Source organism: Delphinapterus leucas, chromosome 5 (genome assembly GCF_059928025.1).
Source record: "Delphinapterus leucas isolate spDelLeu-1000000601 "Yukka" chromosome 5, BTC_Dleu_Yukka2, whole genome shotgun sequence".
NCBI classification, from domain to species: domain Eukaryota; kingdom Metazoa; phylum Chordata; class Mammalia; order Artiodactyla; family Monodontidae; genus Delphinapterus; species Delphinapterus leucas.
The window spans coordinates 85632287-85651432 of NC_143133.1; the positions used below are offsets into that span (position 1 = coordinate 85632287).

The following is a 19146-nucleotide window of genomic DNA, read 5'->3' on the forward strand; positions in this document are numbered from 1 at the left end:
AAAATAGTGGCTCACAAAGGATCAAGGAATCAGAGCAATATTCTCAACAACACAAGAAACTTTAAAAAAAATAGAGCATGTCTTTAGAAGTCTGAAAGAGAATCATTTCCAGCCTAGAATTCTATACACATAATTACCCATCATGAGGGTAAGTCATGGTATTTTCAAACATTTAAGGTCTTAAATTCTCAGAACACTACTAAAGGATGAGCCCCACCAAGAAAAAAAAAACAGAAGAAGAAAGAGGGCAAGAAATATGAGCTACAGAACAGGACAAAAGAGAAGGGACTTCCCTGGATGATAAACGGAAATCACATTGACAACACTTACGTGACAGGCCTAAAGGTGGACAGAAACAAAAAATAGAGAAGAGAGATCTAGGAAGGGTAGCTCCAGAAAAAGATTGAAAATGATAAATTACTTGATGTGTCTATATACACTGAGAAAACATTTATAACTCTGTCACAGAAATTGGTGATAAATTACTCAGAGGTGCACAGAATATCAACAAATTTAAAAACCAAGACAACTAAATCAAGAGAAAACTAAGAGATAAGCAAATGGCTAAGCAAACTGTGGTATATCCATACCACTCAGCAATAAAAAGAAACAAATTATTGATACACACAAAAACCTGGATGAATCGCCAGAGAATTATCCTGAGTGAAAAAGACAATTCCAAAAAGTTATATACTATATGACTCCATTTAAACAACATTCTTGAAATGACAAAACTGTAAAAATGAAGACTAGATTAGGGGTTTCAGGAGTTGAGGGAGTAAGGGTGAGAGAGAAGTAACTTGTTATAAAAGGATAAGAGGGATCCTATAGTGATGGAATTTTTCTGTATCCTGTCTGTATCAGTCAATATCCTGGTTGTAATGTTGTACTATAGTTTTGCAAGATGTTACCTTTAGAGGAAACTAGGTAAACCATACACAGTCCTGAACTCTACTATTTGTTACAACTGCTATAAATCTACAATTATCTCAAAACAAAAGGCTTGATTTAAAAAAAAAAAGTAGAAGCTCCCAGTAATATCTCTCTATAGAGAAGGTTCTCCTTTTCTTTTAAACAGATTGGATTGAAATGATTAGATCCTCACTCTCAAGGACTGAGCTGGGTCTGACATGACATTTTATTAAGACTCAGTCCACTCGTAACCTGCCCTGTTCTTCAGAATGCCCTCTCCTGGGTTACTGAGAGCCTAGTGAGCCTATTTCGCCCTTAAAGATTGTGAGATATTCAGTTCAGCCCTTTAGAGGTTTTTGCTCAACTTTTTAGCCTCTGGCCTCAATTTGTTCAAAATGTGTCAAATGCCTATTGGTGGTGGGCCACTTTCCTGCAGTAGGACTTTACCTTCTTAGCACAGCAAGACTACATGTTTCAGTCCACCATTCTGACCTAAAGTTCTTCACTACCTCAGAACTTACAAATGTTCTTTAAGGAAAAGTGGCTATCCATTTGAGGCACCTCCAGAATTCCAATTTGTCATGCCATCCCTGCACAAGTGACAAAATCTCTGCTTTCCCTCAGTGGACTCACACTGTCTGGACCAACCTAAAACCCTCAGCTTTTGCCCAAAATTAACAGATACTCTCAGGAAAGAAAATGACCAACAGTCATCAACTCATATTCTAAGGATTCCACCCTTTGAAATTTTAGTTCATCTAGTCCTTGTTGCTTCCACAGCTCCACATGTCTCTAAAAACATGATTTGTTTGCATTTTATTATTATTTTTTTAACCAGCTCTTCAGCAGGAGTGTTGACTTACTGCAATCTGTTACATCCTTCCTAAAAGTGGAACCTCTACCATAACCTTGATACCAAAGTCCAACAAGAACATTTTGAGAAAAGAAAAGAAAAAAAAAAGACAATATTGTTCATGAACACAGATGAAAACATCTTAAATACTGGCAAATCTGGGACCTCCCTGGTGGCGCAGTGGTTGAGAATCTGCCTGCGAATGCAGGGGACACAGGTTCAAGACCTGGTCTGGGAAGATCCCACGTGCCACGGAGCAACTGGGCCCGTGAGCCATAACTACTGAGCCTGCGCGTCTGGAGCCTGTGCTCTGCAACAAGAGAGGCCGCGATAGTGAGAGGCCCGCGCACCACGATGAAGAGTGGCCCCCGCTCGCCGCAACTAGAGAAAGCCCTCGCACAGAAACGAAGACCCAACACAGCCAAAAATAAATAAATAAATAAAATTTAAAAATATTGGCAAACCAAATCAAAACAGGTTAATACTTTATGACCAAGTCAAGATTATCCCAGGAAACTTAGTTGATTTAACTTTCAAAAATCAATATAATTTATCACAATAAAGAAGGTCTCTCAATTCTGACAGAAATGAATGTCTTCATTTCTTGGAACCAAAAGGCTCTATGTGTATTTGTTTATTCAAGTTTCTAGTGAATGTTATTTCTATAACTACAGGTATTCCTCAGAGATATTGCAGGGTTAGTTCCAGACCACCCCAATAAAGCGAGTACTGCAATAAAGCAAGTCACATGAATTTTTTGATTTCCCAGTGCATATAAAAGTTATGTTTACACTATACTGTAGTATATTAAGTGTGCAATAGCATTATGTCTAAAAAAAAGTACATACCTTAATTAAAAAATATTTAATGTTAACCATCATCTGAGAGTTCTGGAAGTCATAATTTTTTTGCAATGGTAACATCAAAGATCTCTGATCACAGATCATCATAACAAATATAATTATAATGAAAATGTCTGAAATATTGTAAGAATTACCAAAATATGACATAGAGACATGAAGCGAGCAAATGCTGTCGGAATAATGGCGCTGACAGACTTGCTTGACACAGGGTTACCACAAACCTTCAATTTGTAAAAAATGCACTATCTGTGAAGGGCAATAAAGCAAAGCACAATAAAACAAGGTATGTCTATATACAATTCTTCTCTCTAATTAGTATTGTGCTTTTGAATAATTTGTCTTTAATCATTAGCTTCAAAAACTCTATTCCAAAGTCTGCTATTTTGTAGAGTTAGGTCAACCTATCCTAAGATATATAATCAATAAAAGACTGATTCCCCTGTTTAGCAAATTGCCTTCAGTTTTCAGAAAATAACCAAACTTGCCAACCTGGATTAGGAACTTCAGTAGTTGCCCACTTTCCTAAAAACCTAATTTAGGCATCATTTAAGTAAGAGTGAAAAATAATTGTGTTAAAATTTGATAATTCTAATTCTCAGACCTCCAATTTCAAACACAGGAAAGGTTAGACCAAAATTTTCACAAAATACCTCAATTTTATATAAACTCAATGGGAATATAGGGTTCCTTTTTAAGAATAAGACTTACAAACAACTAAAATGTATCTAACTATATATTGTGTATTGTTCACTCACTAAATTATTAAATTTGTACCAGTTCTCCTTTTTGACTTACCTCTTTACTTGGTGACTGAACACAAATATCTTTTATTTTAGGTGTTGAATAAAGCACTGATTTTGTGGAATTTGTGCTAAAATCACTGGCAAGACCTAAAACAAGTTAAAACAAAACATGTATAAAATTTTTTGGTTACAATTAAAAGAAGCCCTACATGATATGTGAAGAAGTCTTTTGACACTTTTAAGCGCAATTAGTTTAACTTAAGTACAGACATCAATTCAATATTCAAATGTTCCTAGAAGGCATCAGGACTGAAAAAGACAAGCAAGATTCCTGAAGAAACATGTGCCAGTTCTTCTTTCAGAACTTGTAAAGAAAAGATACTTTTCCACTATCTGTGTTTTTCTTTAGTTGGCCTATTCTTTTATTCCAATACCTTCTGACGCTGATCAGCACTAGGAAAAGTTTTTGCCATTACACTCTTTAGAAAGGGGTGCAAATCACCAAACATTATCTCAAGCTCTCCAGTGATCCCAATAATTCTGCACATTTATTTCCATTAATGAAATACTTTCTCTTGTGTATGATAATTATTTATGGAATTCCAGACTATAGGAATTTAGTGTGAACTAAAGGGAATAACAAATTATACTCATTTTTGCCAGTATTATCTTCAGTATACCAGAAGGTACATGAAGGACTGCATATGTACTCAAAATTCCTAGAAAGGGGCTTCCCTGGTGGCGCAGTGGTTGATAGTCCGCCTGCCGATGCAGGGGATACGGGTTCGTGCCCCAGTCCAGGAAGATCCCACATGCCGCAGAGCAGCTGGGCCCGTGAGCCACGGCCGCTGAGCCTGCGCGTCCGGAGCCTGTGCTCCGCAACGGGAGAGGCCATGACAGTGAGAGGCCCGCGTACCGGAAAAAAAAAAAAAATTCCTGGGAAAATATTTTATATATTGAAATGCTAGAACATATTTGCTGAATTTGGTATTAATGGACAAATTTACATTTTCATCCATCCCAACCCTCAAAGTCCATCTATAAATGAAACCTTACTTTTTTCTTCAAAACAGTCTAGTAAGATTTCCAGTATATTCTGGCCTTGCTCTGTATTAATGTCAGGTGCCCTAATAAGAAGGAAAGAAGGGAAAAGGTTAACATATCATCTCCAAAGGATATTTGCTACTTATTAACATCTACCTTGAAAATTCCATATCTCCTTATTATAAAATCTTAATTTTTACTTAATGGGAAAAATATCACCTTTATTATCTGAGGATAAAACAAGTATTTGACAGTCCAAGAGTTCCCAGAAAAGTATGTGAAGTAGTATGTCATTGTCTACATTAACAATTATATACCCTGACTAAATAGCCACGTCTAAAGCTGTTTTAGACTACTGCTCTATCTAAACAAGAACATAAACTTTTTTGAACATATTCAATCAATCCTGAAATGCTTCTTTAATAAAGACTCTATGGTCACAAGTCCTATCAGCTCCAAGTAACACAGTCTTCCCTCCAAGATCTCAAATGCACTTCTATTCAATACCTTTAATCTTAAGGAGCTAATGAATCAGTATAAATTTTTTAATTAAAATTTGTATTGAGACAATTGTAGATTCACATGCAGTTGTAAGAAATAATATAGAAGAGGTCCCTTGATCACTTTATCCAGTTTCCTGCAATGGTAACATTTCACAAAGCCATATAGTATACTATCACAACCAGGATACTGATGTTGACAGAATCCACCAATCTTATTCAGATTTCTCCAGTTCTACATGTACTCATATGCGTGTTTATGTTTGTGTATACAGTTAGTTCTATACACTTTATTACATTTGAAGGTTCAGATGTGACCACCATAGTCAAAATACTGAACAGTTCCATCACCACAAAGATCCTTCTATTGCCCTTTTAGAACCACACCCACCTTTTCTTTTAGCCCCATGGAATAAACTGCATCTTTCTATTATTTCCATTCAATCCACTCTAGAGTGCTTTCCCCATAGCTGTCATTTAGTCAGAATTGAAACTGCCTCTTCCTGGTCCATCATTTATCAGGCGAATTTCTTTTCTCACCTCCATTAAGTCATTGAACTGCCTGCATTAATATTTCTCTGTTAATATAAAATAACTAAGATGACTATACTTAACCAGTGGGTACATAAATCATTATTTTAGTCAGAGGTAATAGTTCTTCATTTAAAAATTCCACTTTCCAAAGATGCAAATAAAAATCATCTTAAAAGTTTAAGTACACAAATCACCTGGAAGGTCGGCAAAATCTTCTTCTATAGTCATTTTTGAGATGATCCTGAAAGAAAAGTAAATCATCAATCTGGTGAAAGTTTAAGTTCTTTATTCACTCATTCAGCAAGTAGTTGCTGACTGCCTATTATAATACTATAAAGAGGAATATCTTCTGGATCAAGTGAAAAAGAACTTGTCTCATATCCACTGTTTCCAAATGTTTGTTTATACTATTTCCTTACTTTGGATTTATTCCATCTTCTTCCTCCTCTTCTTCCTCCTCCTCCACCTCCCCCCATACCTCTTCCATCATCAAAATCATACTATCTGGGCTTCCAATAATTCAAGTTGGTTGACCAACAATATCTATTTATCTCCTTTTCCTGCAAGGAGATCCCTCTGAAGTAACAGTAAAGGACTAAACTGGCATAAAACGACAATGAAAAAAGAGAACGGGGGGCTTCCCTGGTGGCACAGTGGTTGAGAGTCCTCCTGCCGATGCAGGGGACACAGGTTTGTGCCCTGGTCCGGGAAGATCCCACATGCCGCGGAGCGGCTGGGCCCGTGAGCCATGGCCGCTGAGCCTGCGCATCCAGAGCCTGTGTTCCACAACGGGAGAGGCCACGACAGTGAGAGGCCCGCATACCACAAAAATAAATAAATAAATAAGAGAATGGAAGAAAGGGCCATCTGTGGACAAACAAATATAACAGAGTTCTGGAAGATGGAAAACAAATGAAACATGATAACTGATGAAACAGAAGAAAAGCAGCAGCCTAAAGTAAGCTCAGAGGATATTGTCCTGGATGAGGAGTGAATGGCCAGCATAAGATAAATACCTAGGAAGTTAAGAATGAAATATCAGAAAAACTGAGGATGAAAAGATGCTAGAATGTTTCCAGAAAGAGAAAAGAGGTAACCCCAACAAAGAAGCAGCCCCAATAAATGGAAGCAACAGGAAAAATAAAACACATAGACATGCTGAAATTGGCGGTGGAGAGCATATTTGTGATACTTTGGGTCCTATCTTTTAATTGTAAAATCGATAAAGTTAAATTTTCTAGTTGAAAATGTTGTGGTAATAGGAAGAATAGTATGCTTTTTAAAATAAATAAATTGCTACCAATACAAAATGTTTAGTAAGCTGCACTCTTCCTTGGCCCAATGGGATATAAATGACCCCACCCCATGTGAACACTCTCTTTACCCCACTCATGCTCTGACATCCTGAGCTGAGCCTCGCTCCTGACTCTACTAAGGCTCCTACACACAACTTTGGACCACTATAGTTTCCCACCCACGGTGACTGCTGCCACCTTGCTTCACTTTTGAATTGAATTATTCAGAAAGATGAAGACCTCTATTAGATTTTAAGAAACTTGAGAGCAGAAACTTTGTTTTAAGCTAGCTTATATTCTTCCCAGAGCCTTGCCTAGTGCATTGTATACCACACAAACACCATTTTTTGTTATCTTTTTGATATGCCAAATAAATAAGACCAAAAATTTATGAGATAAAAGTGTCTTTCTTTAAAGAAGGTGAGAGTGTTTCACACAGCCTGTTATCTTCAGGAGGTACCTAAGGAGCAAAAGATTAAATCTATTTTATAGATAGCAAACTAAGGAACAAAGACATCTAACACATCTGCATTTTATCACAAGTCATTTGATGGAAAATTAACTCAAGCACTTAGGTCTCTCATCAGTACTCAGCATTCTGAAACACTTAAGTAAAACCCTGAGAATATTAGTTAACTCCCTTCCAAGGCCTCATTTAAGGTCACTCTTCTCCTAATTTAATAAATAAAATGAAAGAGTCATCATATTTGCACACTAAATGTTTTTGAACATTAAATAACACCTGTAAAGTACTCTGTTCCTCTTTTAAATAGAAAAATTTTAAGGCTAAGACAGTTCTTTCCTTCAGCAAATATGAAATCGAGCACCTACTACAAGGCCAAATGCTATTTAGGCACACTAGAAAACAAGTGGTGAATAAGACAAAAGAGGTCTCTTAATTCTAAATTAAAAGTTAGAACACAAAATTTTTTGATTTTCAAAATAAATACACATTCAAAAACTTGCAATTTCAACTCATTTTTCACTCAATTTCAATTTTAGTTTCTTCCATTCACTGTGAGATTATTTTTCTCAAAGAAAATAATATACAATACAGCAGGGTTTCTCAACCCTAGCACTAATGACATTTGGGGCTGACTCTCTTTGTTGTGAGGGCCTGTCCTGTGCATTGGGAGGATGCTTGCAGCATCCCTGGCCTCCACCTAGATGCCCTTAGCACCCCCTCATCGATGCTTTCTCAGGACAACCACAAATTTTTCCAGACAACACCAAACGTCTCCTACAGGGCAAAATCACATCCAGTTAGAAACCACTTAAGTACAGGAATGACTGAGGATAATCTTTCAACTCCCTTCTCCCCTTGTCTTTCAAATGAGTTATGATGCAAAGTCAGATGTTAGAACTAAAAGGCTCAAAACAATTCTAAGGTTATGATAGGCATTTTAAAAGTGGACTGTGGGAGTTTGCTCCTAGCCATGTCTTCTCACCAGACTTTAAGGATCAAGTGATTCCTGGCCAAGGAACAAAAGCAGAATCGTCCCATGCCCCAATGGATCTGAATGAAAACCTAATAAAATCAGGTACAACTCCAAGAGAAAACACCGGAGAAGAACCAAGCTGGGTCTATAAGGAGCCCTGCACATGAGGTGGCACACATATTTATGCTGTGTCAAGGGCACTTGCATCTTAACATATCACTCTGAAGAATCACTACTATCTGAACAGCTGGATGTGTTTTATCGGGAAAATGATTTTTCTCTTTGTGTCAGTGTGTCTGCACTAGTGCTCTGGTGAGAACTTTTGTTGTAAAATAAAAGTGAACTTTGGTCAAAAGAATGAGAACACAGCAGAGTGGACCATAAGCTGCTCTTCCAGCTTCAGTTTTGTCTATCTCTCTCCTCCTCAGTCTGAGAAGCCAAGTGCAATACCCCGGGAGAAGGAAAGAGAACTTTGAAATAAGGAGATACAAGGGCAATGATTACAGAAGGTTGACTGGAGGAATGAAAAGCAGGAAAAGCAGTCAATATGAGAACTAAGACAAGCTTCAACCAGTCTAAGCTTCCCATATTCTGAAGGGCATCATCTTAAAGACAGGAGAAATTCATAACAGAAAGGCAGAGATCACAGTGAGAAAATAAGTTGCTTATTAACAATATCATTAATATTATTATTATTAATCATAGAATTTAAACACATACCAACACTGATACAGATAAAACACAGATCATGGTTTAAAAAAAAAAGAGATAAAGAATGAGAAGACAAGCCACAGACCAGGAGAAGATAGTTGCAAAAGGCACATCTGATAAGGACTGTTATCCAAAATATAAAAAAACACTTTAAACTCAACAAAAAGAAAACCCAATTAAAAAATAACTGGTTCAAAGACCTTAACAGACACCTCATTTAAGAAGATATACAGATGACAAATAAGCATAAGAAAAGATGCTCCACATCACATGTCAAGCAGTAATGCAAGTTAAAACCAGATACCACTACCCATCTGGTTGTGTGACCAAACTTGGAACAATGACAACTGTAAAAGTGGAACAACGGGAACTCTCATTTTGGAAGGCAAAACAGTACAGCCACTTTGGAGGACCGCTTGGTGGTTTCTTACAAAAGTAAACGTACTCTTACCATATGACCCAGCAATCATGCATTTTTCTTTAGTCAACAGTATGAAAGGGTGGTATAGGAGTACTTTTTACTATGAGCACCTGCATTGTTTACATTATATATAACTGTCAACTGGAAAAAAATGGGCAACTTAAAATTTGCGAGTTAAGTTTTATTCGGGGACCTTACTGAGGACTACAGCCCAGTAGACAGGCTCTCAGCGAGCTCTGAGGAACTGCTCCAAAGAGGTAAGGGGGGGACCAGGATATATAGGAGTTTCGGCTGGGGAAAAAAAGGTAGTCAAACATCCAAATCAGACACCTCAAGTTAATGATTTTTTAGTGCTTCTCTATAAATGGGAAGATGCAAGAGTCTGGGCTCATTGAAGTTATTTCTTATATAAGTCTCATAACTATCTAGGGCCAGCTTCCTGTTTTTCTCCATCCTGAATTCCCCTTAGGCACACCCTGCAGGCAGCTGCAGTTGCTGGTGGCTTGAAGGTGGGTAACATTCGTTATTTACTGAAATGGCAGGTAACAGTTTTTCTCCACAATACATCTTTTTATGCATACAAGCATCCATATATAACTTCATTATAAATGGGAATATCTTATTCATCCATGCTGAAGATCTTAAAAGGGGAGATAAAGTAGAAAACACAAGTTTAGGATAGGGGCTGCTAAGGGTTGTATAAAGTATGGTAACCATAAGCGAAGTCTGAAATATAGAACAGTGAATACCAAGGGAGTCCAGAAATAGGCCAAAAAAAGAGTTCCCGCCCCCTTCAGCCATTCACAGCTTGCACTTTTTAACTAGTAGCTGCCTCACAGAAAACTATCTGTCAATAACAGACGCCTCTCTACACTAGCAACTCTGAAGCAAAGGCACACTTTCAAGGCTTTTCAATACTTCTAAGGACAGAAAATTATTTGGAGGACTAGGAACTGGAGATAGGCTAAAAAGTAGCAATCGCAAGATTCTCTGAAGAGAAAGACGCCGTCACGCCCGGGATTACAAAAAGACCTGAAACACGACAAGTAAATTAACTCTAGCTATCGGCACCCGATCACTCCCGAGCTCAAAAAACTCGCGCGGCTTCCCCACTGAAACCCCCCAGAAGCCACAACACCTGCCCAAAGCCTCACTCCCCCAGCTTCGCGGGGTCCGCGGCCTGCACTTACCAGCCCCCACGCGGCCATGTTCCGGCCCGGCTCAGCCCGCGCAGGGGTTGGGGGCGGAAGTTCACACGGGCCCAGCTCCAGGCAGCCCAGCGAGGACGGAGTCACACGAAGAGCAGCCAGGCGGAAACCCAGTAACACCTTAAGCGAAAGAAGGCGGTAGATGGCGGAAACTAAGGAGCCGCGACCCAGCGAGCGCGCCCGGGAGCGCGCCCACTCGCGCGCATCCAACTACGCAATTTAAAACGAGCTGCACATGCGCAGAATGGGCCCTTCGACTCCAAACGAAGAAAGCCGTTAGGGGCCCGCCCCCTCACTGGTACTCTCCCACAGTCCGGCCTTCCTCCTCCCAAGAGCCCCGCCCCATCACGTCGTAGCCCTTCCCCCATCTCACGTGTCTCCTAGTCCCTTACTCCCACAGCTTCATAGTCTCTCTCTCTCTCCGTCTCACTCTCCCCTCTCTCTCTCTCTCTCCGTCTCACTCACCCCTCTCTCTCCCTCCCTCCCTCCCTCCCTCCTCCCTCCCTCCCTCCCTCTCTCCCTCCCTCCCTCCCTCCCTCCCTCCTTCCCTCTCCCCCTCCCTCTCCCTCTCATCCCTCCCTCTCCCTCTCTCTCTCCCTCCCCCGTCTCTCTCTCCCTCCCTGCCACAGCTTCATTCTTTCCCTCTCCCTCTCTCTCTCTCTCTCCCTGTCTCTCTCTCCTTCCCACGCAGAGAAGGTGTAAAACTTCCTGACGGTTCTCTTATAAAGTAAAAAGTAATACTTGGAAGGATAAGAGGCAGAAGACGTTTGAAGAGTAATGTTTTACTGTGTAGGCTCGTCACCCACACCCCAGCCGGTTTATGCATCATCTCTGAAAGCAATAATGGTACAGTAAAAATGGTGATGGATGAGGTATTCTTTTTTCCAAATATGTGGGTAATGTGGGTAATATTTTTGTGAGGCATTGCCAACAAAATGATCTGTGTAAGTATATATCATTTAAGTGTGACGTCCTGAAAGGAGTCCTAAATCAGGAGTCTTGAAACCTGCTCAGTGGACTAGCTATGTCATGTAGGACAAGCTCTGGCACCGTTCTGGCAGTTTCCTTAATTACATAATAGGAAAGTTAAGTTAGATGCTCTGAAGACTAGACCTGACCATTTTATGATTCTAAGAAACTATGACCTATTTTTATGATTTAATAAAAATTTTCAAGGGAATTTACATCAGAAAACGGGTTACTTTCTTCTCGGGCAAGGGAGACAAAAGCAAAAATAAATAAATGGGACCAAATCAAGCTAAAAACTTTTGCACAACGAAGGAAATTATAAACTAAATGAAAAGACCACCTACTGATTGGGAGAAGTTATTTACAAGTGATATATGCAATAAGGGGTAAATATCCAAAATGTACAAAGAACTCATACAACTCAACATCTAAGAAACAACCCAATTAAAAAATGAGCAGAGGAATTGAATACACATTTTTCCGAAGAAGCCATACAGGTGGCTAATAGGCACATTAAAAGATGCTCAACATTAATAATCATCAGGGAAGTGCAAATCAAAACCGTAAGGAGATATCACTTCAAGATATCACTTGCAGACAAACTGCAAGCACATGTCAGAATGGCTGTTATCAGAAAGACAACAAAAATCATGTGTTGGCAAAGATGTGGAGAAAAGGGAACTCTTGTGCACTGTTGGTGGGACTGTAAATTGGTACAGCCACTATGGAAAACAGAATGGCTATTCCTCAAAAAATTAAAAATAGAACTATCATATGATCCAGCAATTCCACTCCTGGGTATTTAATCCAAGGAAAACAAAACCACTAATTCAAAAAGATTTATGCATCTCAATATTCATAGCAGCATTGTTTACAATAGCCAAGATATGGAAGCTGCCTAAGTGCCCATCGACAGAAGAATGAATGAAGAAGATGGCATATATATATATATTTATATATATTTATATACATATATAAATAATGGAATACTACTGGACCATAAAAAGGAATGAAGTTTTACCATTTCCAACAACAGGGATGGACCTAGAGGGTATTATGCTATATGAAGTAAGTCAGACAAGAGAAAGACAAATGCTGTATGATTTCACTTATATGTGGAATCTAAAAAACAAAACAAATGAGCAAACTTAAGACATAAAAAGTTATAGATACAGAGAACAAAGAGGTGGTTGCCAGAGGGGAGAGGTGTGGGAGGAGGAGAGAAATAAGTGACGAAGATTAAGAGGTACAAACTTCCAGTTGCAAAGTAAATGTCACAGGTATGAAATGTACAGTGTAGGGAATATAGTCAATAACTAGGTAATAAAAATGCATTACTTATTGAATAAATTCATTAACCAAGAGTTGAGCAAATAAATTTTTTAAAACTTGCAATGCTTTAACAAATGTTATCACCTGCTAAGACCTTTTTTCTTTTTTTTTTTTTGTAGGAAAGAGGGATCGAGAATTAACTCTGAAATCAGACAAGCCCGAGTTCCACACTCCACTAATTCTGCCATAATGGGCAAGTTAATTAACCTATAAGTTTCTCAACTCTCTTGTCTGTAAAATGGGAACAACGTTAAAGTTGTTGAGATATGGATTAATTCCTTTTAAGATCTAGTTGAAATGCCTAGAACATAGTGAGAATTCAATAAATAATGCTATTGGTGTTATCAATATTATGGAGATTTTTATACTTGGTCTAGGAGAAGTTTTGCCAACCAGACTACATTATTTAATTTGGTCTCACATTTGGAATAGTTAATAATATACACTATCGTTTATTGAGTGCATACTGTATGGCAAGTTCTGTCATAAACGCTCTCCATGAAGTAACTTATTTAATTCTGAGAACATTCCTATGAGAAAAGACGACTAATATCCACATTTTACAGACAACAGAACTGGGACAGTCTTTAAGTAACTTGCCCAAGATCACACTACCATTAAACAGCAGAGCTGGGGATGAACCCCAGCATTCTGACTCCAGAACTGAGCACTTAATCACTATACTCTCAGTGAGAAATTTTAGCAAGCACAGTCATAGATGTAAAGTTCCACGTGTAAAATTATATCCCCCAGCTTCCACTGGAAACAGTAACTCTCAGAGGTATTTTGAGAAACTTGAAATGAAATGACATACTGGTATATAATGCAGGAGGGTGTAGGTAATGAACTGGTCTGTTCTAGAGAGAAATTGGAGCTGCACCCTTATGAAAATAAAAAGTTATGCAGATTCCACAGTTCCCAAACTTTTCAGTTCCCTCTGCATCTGTCTTAGTATTTACTAGCCCCTCCATAATTTTCGCATCCTAAAATAGGGTTGCTAGTTGATGGAGTAATGTTTATAAAACCCAGATTTGTCATTACAGGCCCCTCCCCTCCAAAAAAAACATTAAGATCAATCCCTATGCATTGCCTTGACAGCTGACTAAAATCTTGAAGTTTTCCATCACAACTACTTATCTATGTAAGGGGTGTGTGTGTGTGTGTGTGTGTGTGTGTGTTTATGTATCCATGGAACTATGTGTATTAGATGTGTATATGGAGAAAAAGGTATACAGAAATTTAGCTTGGAAGAGAAGTAGAAACTTTTAGTTACTTATGATTTTATGTTGCAGATAATTTCAAATTTGTAACTGTTAAAATTATCTTAAAGAATAGACCTTAAAAATGACACTCCAAAAATCAGTTTGTTCTAGAAATTATAACATAGTTGCAATTACAACTTAAAATTTTCTTTATTCATAATGGACCCAAACTGGCAACGTGCCCATCAGCTGGTGAATGAATAAATAAATTGCAATGCATCCATACTGTGGAATACTCCTCAGCAGTAAAAACAAACTACTGAGGCACACAACAACACAGATGAATCTCAGTACATACTGAGGGACTTCCTTGGTGGTCCAGTGGTTAAGACTGTGAGCTCCCAATGATAAAGAAAATGTGGTACATATATACAATGGAGTATCACTCAGCCATAAAAAGGAACGAAATTGGGTCATTTGTAGAGACGTGGATGGATCTAGAGACTGTCATACAGAGTGAAGTGAGTCAGAAAGAGAAAAACAAATATCGTATATTAACGCACATATGTGGAACCTAGAAAAAGGGTACAGATGAACCAGTTTGCAGGGCAGAAATAGAGACACAGATGTAGAGGACAAACGTATGGACACCAAGGGGGGAAAGCAGCGGGTGGGGGTGGGGGTGTGATGAATTGGGAGATTGGGATTTACATGTATACACTGATGTGTATAAAATTGATAACTAATAAGAACCTGCTGTATAAAAAAAAATTTTTTAATTAAAAAAAAAAAAAAAGACTGCTCTCCTAATGCAGGGGACCCGGGTTTGATCCCTGGTCAGGGAACTAGATCCCGCATGCCAAAACCAAGAGCACGCATGCCACAACTGAGACCCAGTACAGCCAAATAAATAAATATTAAAAAAAAAAAATCGGGCTTCCCTGGTGGCGCAGTGGTTGAGAGTCCGCCTGCCGATGCAGGGGATACGGGTTCGTTCCCCGGTCCGGGAAGATCCCACATGCCGCGGAGCGGCTGGGCGCGTGAGCCATGGCCGCTGGGCCTGCGCGTCCGGAGCCTGTGCTCCGCAATGGGAGAGGCCACAGCAGTGAGAGGCCCGCGTACCGCAAAAAAACAAACAAAAAAAAAAAAACGTGCTAAGTGAAAGAAGCCAGACATCAAAGGCCATCTGCTGTATGAGTACCTGTACATGACTATATAAAACTATATGAACAGAAGTGAGATCACTGGTTACCAGAGGATGATGTCATGGCGGAAGAAGACCCTGGCTGCAAAGAGCCAGGAGGGAACTTTCTGCAGTGGTGGAAATAACTTATATCTTGCTTATGGTGGTGGTTACCTGACTATATGTATTTGTCAAAACTCTTAGAACTGTGCTCCTCAAAAAATGGTAACTTTTGCTGTAAATTATACCTCAATTAACTTGACTTGAAAAATTAAGAACATGAGAGAGACAGAGAGAGAGAAAAACATAGCAACCAAATGCAATGTGTGAGTTTTGATCAGAGTCTGGTTCAGATCAAAGAAGCTATACAGAGCTTTAAGCAACAGTGGAAAACTAAAATATCGATTATCGCATGACAGGGAATTGTAAATTTTCTTAGATATTATAATGCTATTGTTGATGTAAGAGAATGACCTTACTCTTCATGTTCTTACTCCATCTGTTAAGTACAATCACTTTAGTAGCCCTTTCTGACAAAATTATTCTCGGATTCAAAGGTTCTGCTGGACTGTAATTGGCAAGTTAATAAAGTATGCTTGCAATATGCAGATATGTGGCAGCAACGTTCACAAAAACAAACAAACAAACAAAACAAAAAACAGTGTTATGCACAGGGTCTTAAAGGTCTGCACTGAGTTGGTAATTTTAAAGTGCTGTATAAACTGACCAGTGTTAAGTTTCCTAAGTTACCTTGGCACCAACCATTTGATTCTTAGTTGCAATTATACTTTATTATATATACATTGTTTCTCTTAACAGGAACACGGGGGACAACAAATCTCTATTCTTTAAGTCTCCATTCTGTAGCCTCTAGTTTACTTCTAGTCAATGTAATTCTTATCTCATAAAAAGGAGCTTTTGTAATTTAAAACATACTTACATTTTCAAAAGTTTGATATAGTTCTGTATTATAATTTTAACCTTGCAAAGACTTAAATTACTTTGATAGTACTGGGCAAAAATTTAAATAATGTACCTTCATACTTATTGACCTGGAAATGTGCTCTGGATACATTATTTGAAAAATGCAGTTTATCAAGTATCATTACAGTTTTTACTTGATTACATAATATATACAAATAGAGAAAAAGTGCCAAAAAAGTGACTGGTACCTATCCAAACAGTGCTAATGGTATGGATGGTGAAATAACATGTGATTTTCATTGTTTATCTATATTGTCTGAGACGTATATAAGTTTTCCACTTATAATTAGAAAATAATAAATTATTTTAAGCTAAGTATGCATAGGAAATGATATATAAGATATTTGTAAATTCAAGTGCCTATAGAAATTTGTAAACAATAAAATGCCAAAACTGTAGCTTGCTGGCAATACCTAACAGAAAGAGATTTACAAGATGAAAGAAACAGGAAGACAAACTGCAAGCAAAGATGTGAGGCAGAAATGATGTGCTGTTGACACAGAGAAAATTTGTGAGATATTGAAAAGGTGCTTATGTTTGCAAAATGGAACTAGATTATGGAGCACCTCCAATGTTAGGATAACTTTTCACCTCTTCCTATAGACATTGGAAAACTGTATTGATCTGGGGTAAATTACATAAATTCATGATAGTTAATTTAGGCATTTATCTGCTTACATAATTGTTGGGGGGGGATGGAGAAATAATGTATTTGGGGCTTTCAGGAATGATTCCCAAAGATACACTGCAGAACTGACCCACCAAGAGCCAGCTGCATGAAGCAAACTGAAAACTGGGAAGTTGGTCCTAATGCTGGAGTCTGCAGAACCATATTGACACGGCATAATCAGAAAGCCACCATAATTACAAAACTGCCATGTCAAGAAAGCCACCACAGATAAGAAGCCTCCTGAGCAAGAAGCCTTCTTACTGCTTCTGGCTTCAGAAGCACACTGTACTTCACACCGATCATTATCAGAAAACCACTGTTCCATGCCTTGACTACCAACACCCGTGAAACTAGTGATCAGACACTGGGACTTCTTATAACATTGCCACAGAAAAATCAGATGCCTACAGACCGTGATCGCCTATAGGAAAACCAAAGGCTGGGAAAGAATGAATTCTGTCTCTCCTCCGCCTTGCCAACATTGAATGCATGCCCTCTCTAACTGCAAAGAAGTCTGGAAAATGTAGTTTTTAGCTTTTCAGTCTTTGTGGTAAAGAATGACACACTAGAAGGGGTTGGAATGGAGGTAAGGCACCAACCTACAGTTAATAAGTTTAGCGAGTTAAACCACTCTGACAGCTACTAATGTCACTTTGCTTGCTAACAGTGATTCTTTACCTTTTTTTTTTTTCGGTCCCAAAAGACCTAGCAGAAACATTTTCTGAGTAATAATGACTCACTATGGCACAAAGTTTTCACATAATCATTAAAATTAAAGCTGTGTTTTCACTTATGGATTGTAAACATAAATGTATACAGTTCACATATCTTCAAAATTTACTGCAATGAATTGTGATGCAAATGACAATAAATCATCAATAAACATTAAGTAAAACAAAGGTCAGAAATTTAGAAGTACTGGAAAGGGATTGGAGGCTCCTATTCATGTTTACTGATTGAATCAAATGGATAGTAAAGTATTTTAGAGATCCTTAAATATTATTAAAAATGTGCATTCATTCACTTTAATTGTTTTATAACATAGATGGCTCAAAAGAGCACTGAGATTTTGATTTTATATGAGTTAATCCATTATACTTCACTCAAAGTTTTCAGTTATATTTTTCATATATCCTGATGTATAGCAAATTCCTGTGACACAGATGCTGATGATGGCTATAATAGTTGGATTTTGGTGTATTTTCAAGAATTTGATAATAACATGATTGTTATACATGGCAACAAAAGAATCATATGTCAACCAATGTTCACATATATCAGAAAAAAGAAACTCCTGTCACAGTGGAGGCTAAGAACTCTCCAAATTAGAATCATAAAACTTTTCAGCTGGAAGTTATTCATTTAATAAATGGTTACTGCAATCTACTTCTTATCAACCTTGACTTCAACACAACCCCTGTATTTGAAAAACTTCGTATCCTATTGATGCAGAGGCTATACCAATAACTAAAATACAATGGGGCAAACACTGTAATTAAAAATGCATAAAATGCTATGGGAATGCAGGGTGAGAGTGATAAACATTCCTCTTGGGAATGGGGAAGGCTTCAGGAAATCTTCATAGACAAGGATATATTCAATCTGGGTCTTCAAGGATAGGTAGGGAGTTGTATTAACAAGAAGAAGGAAGAGTACTGAAGCAAGGTGTACAGTGATTGGAAAGGTATGAGGTGATGGGAAAGACCATGAGGTATTAAGACAACTGGGAGTAACCAAATTTACTAGAAGAGAGAGTATTTTTAAGGAGTCTCGATTTAAAAGGGCCCTATTACAAATGACCTTGTGATGCTTGAGCACATTGTTAGTGCTCAATAAATATTTAGTGCTGATGAAAAAATAAAAGAATGAATCTGAAAGCACTGAGAATTCATTAAAATGTTTGAAACCGGGGAATAACTTGATTACATTGTAAATGATTCAGAGAGAAAAAGAGTGGAAAGTAAGAGGCTGCTTGGAAAGAAGCCTATTGCAGCTCTTCAGACAAGAAGTGACGAAGCTGTTGTCCCAGAGAAGTTAACTGGTTTGTTCAAGGTCTAGATCTGGTTACTAGCAAAATTGGCTTCCCTCCCTCTGCCCAAACACTTTTTCTGCTACATTTTCTTACCTATAAATTCATTATTCACCACCTAAAACTTGAGATCTCTATAAGAGGATTTCTATTGTAATGGTGCAGTGGTACAATGATGTTGGAAGTTGTGGACAGGTCTAACTGGATAATAATATCTTAGCAGGATTTTTGCCATTTTGTAGGTTTGGGGCTGG

General features: G+C 38.1%; 1 protein-coding gene and 1 pseudogene across 4 annotated transcripts in view; one reads left to right on the forward strand and one right to left on the reverse strand.

Moving 5' to 3' along the window:
- CENPC (centromere protein C) overlaps positions 1-10775 on the reverse strand; it is a 91154-nt gene extending 80379 nt beyond the window's left edge. For 2 of the 4 annotated variants that reach the window (XM_022561684.3, XM_022561683.2), the window contains exons 1-4: positions 10506-10768; positions 5644-5690; positions 4428-4498; positions 3424-3518 (exon numbers count right to left, since the gene is read on the reverse strand). In XM_022561684.3, coding sequence (XP_022417392.1) covers positions 3424-3518; positions 4428-4498; positions 5644-5690; positions 10506-10523 — 231 coding nt within the window. In that variant the 5' untranslated portion in view covers positions 10524-10768. Of the gene's footprint in view, positions 1-3423; positions 3519-4427; positions 4499-5643; positions 5691-10505 lie in introns of all 4 variants that reach the window. The other 2 variants (XR_002642964.3, XM_089911998.1) reach the window with 2 other exon arrangements.
- LOC115801955 (large ribosomal subunit protein eL39-like) lies at positions 8181-10961 on the forward strand (annotated as a pseudogene).
- Positions 10962-19146: the final 8185 nt, after the last annotated feature.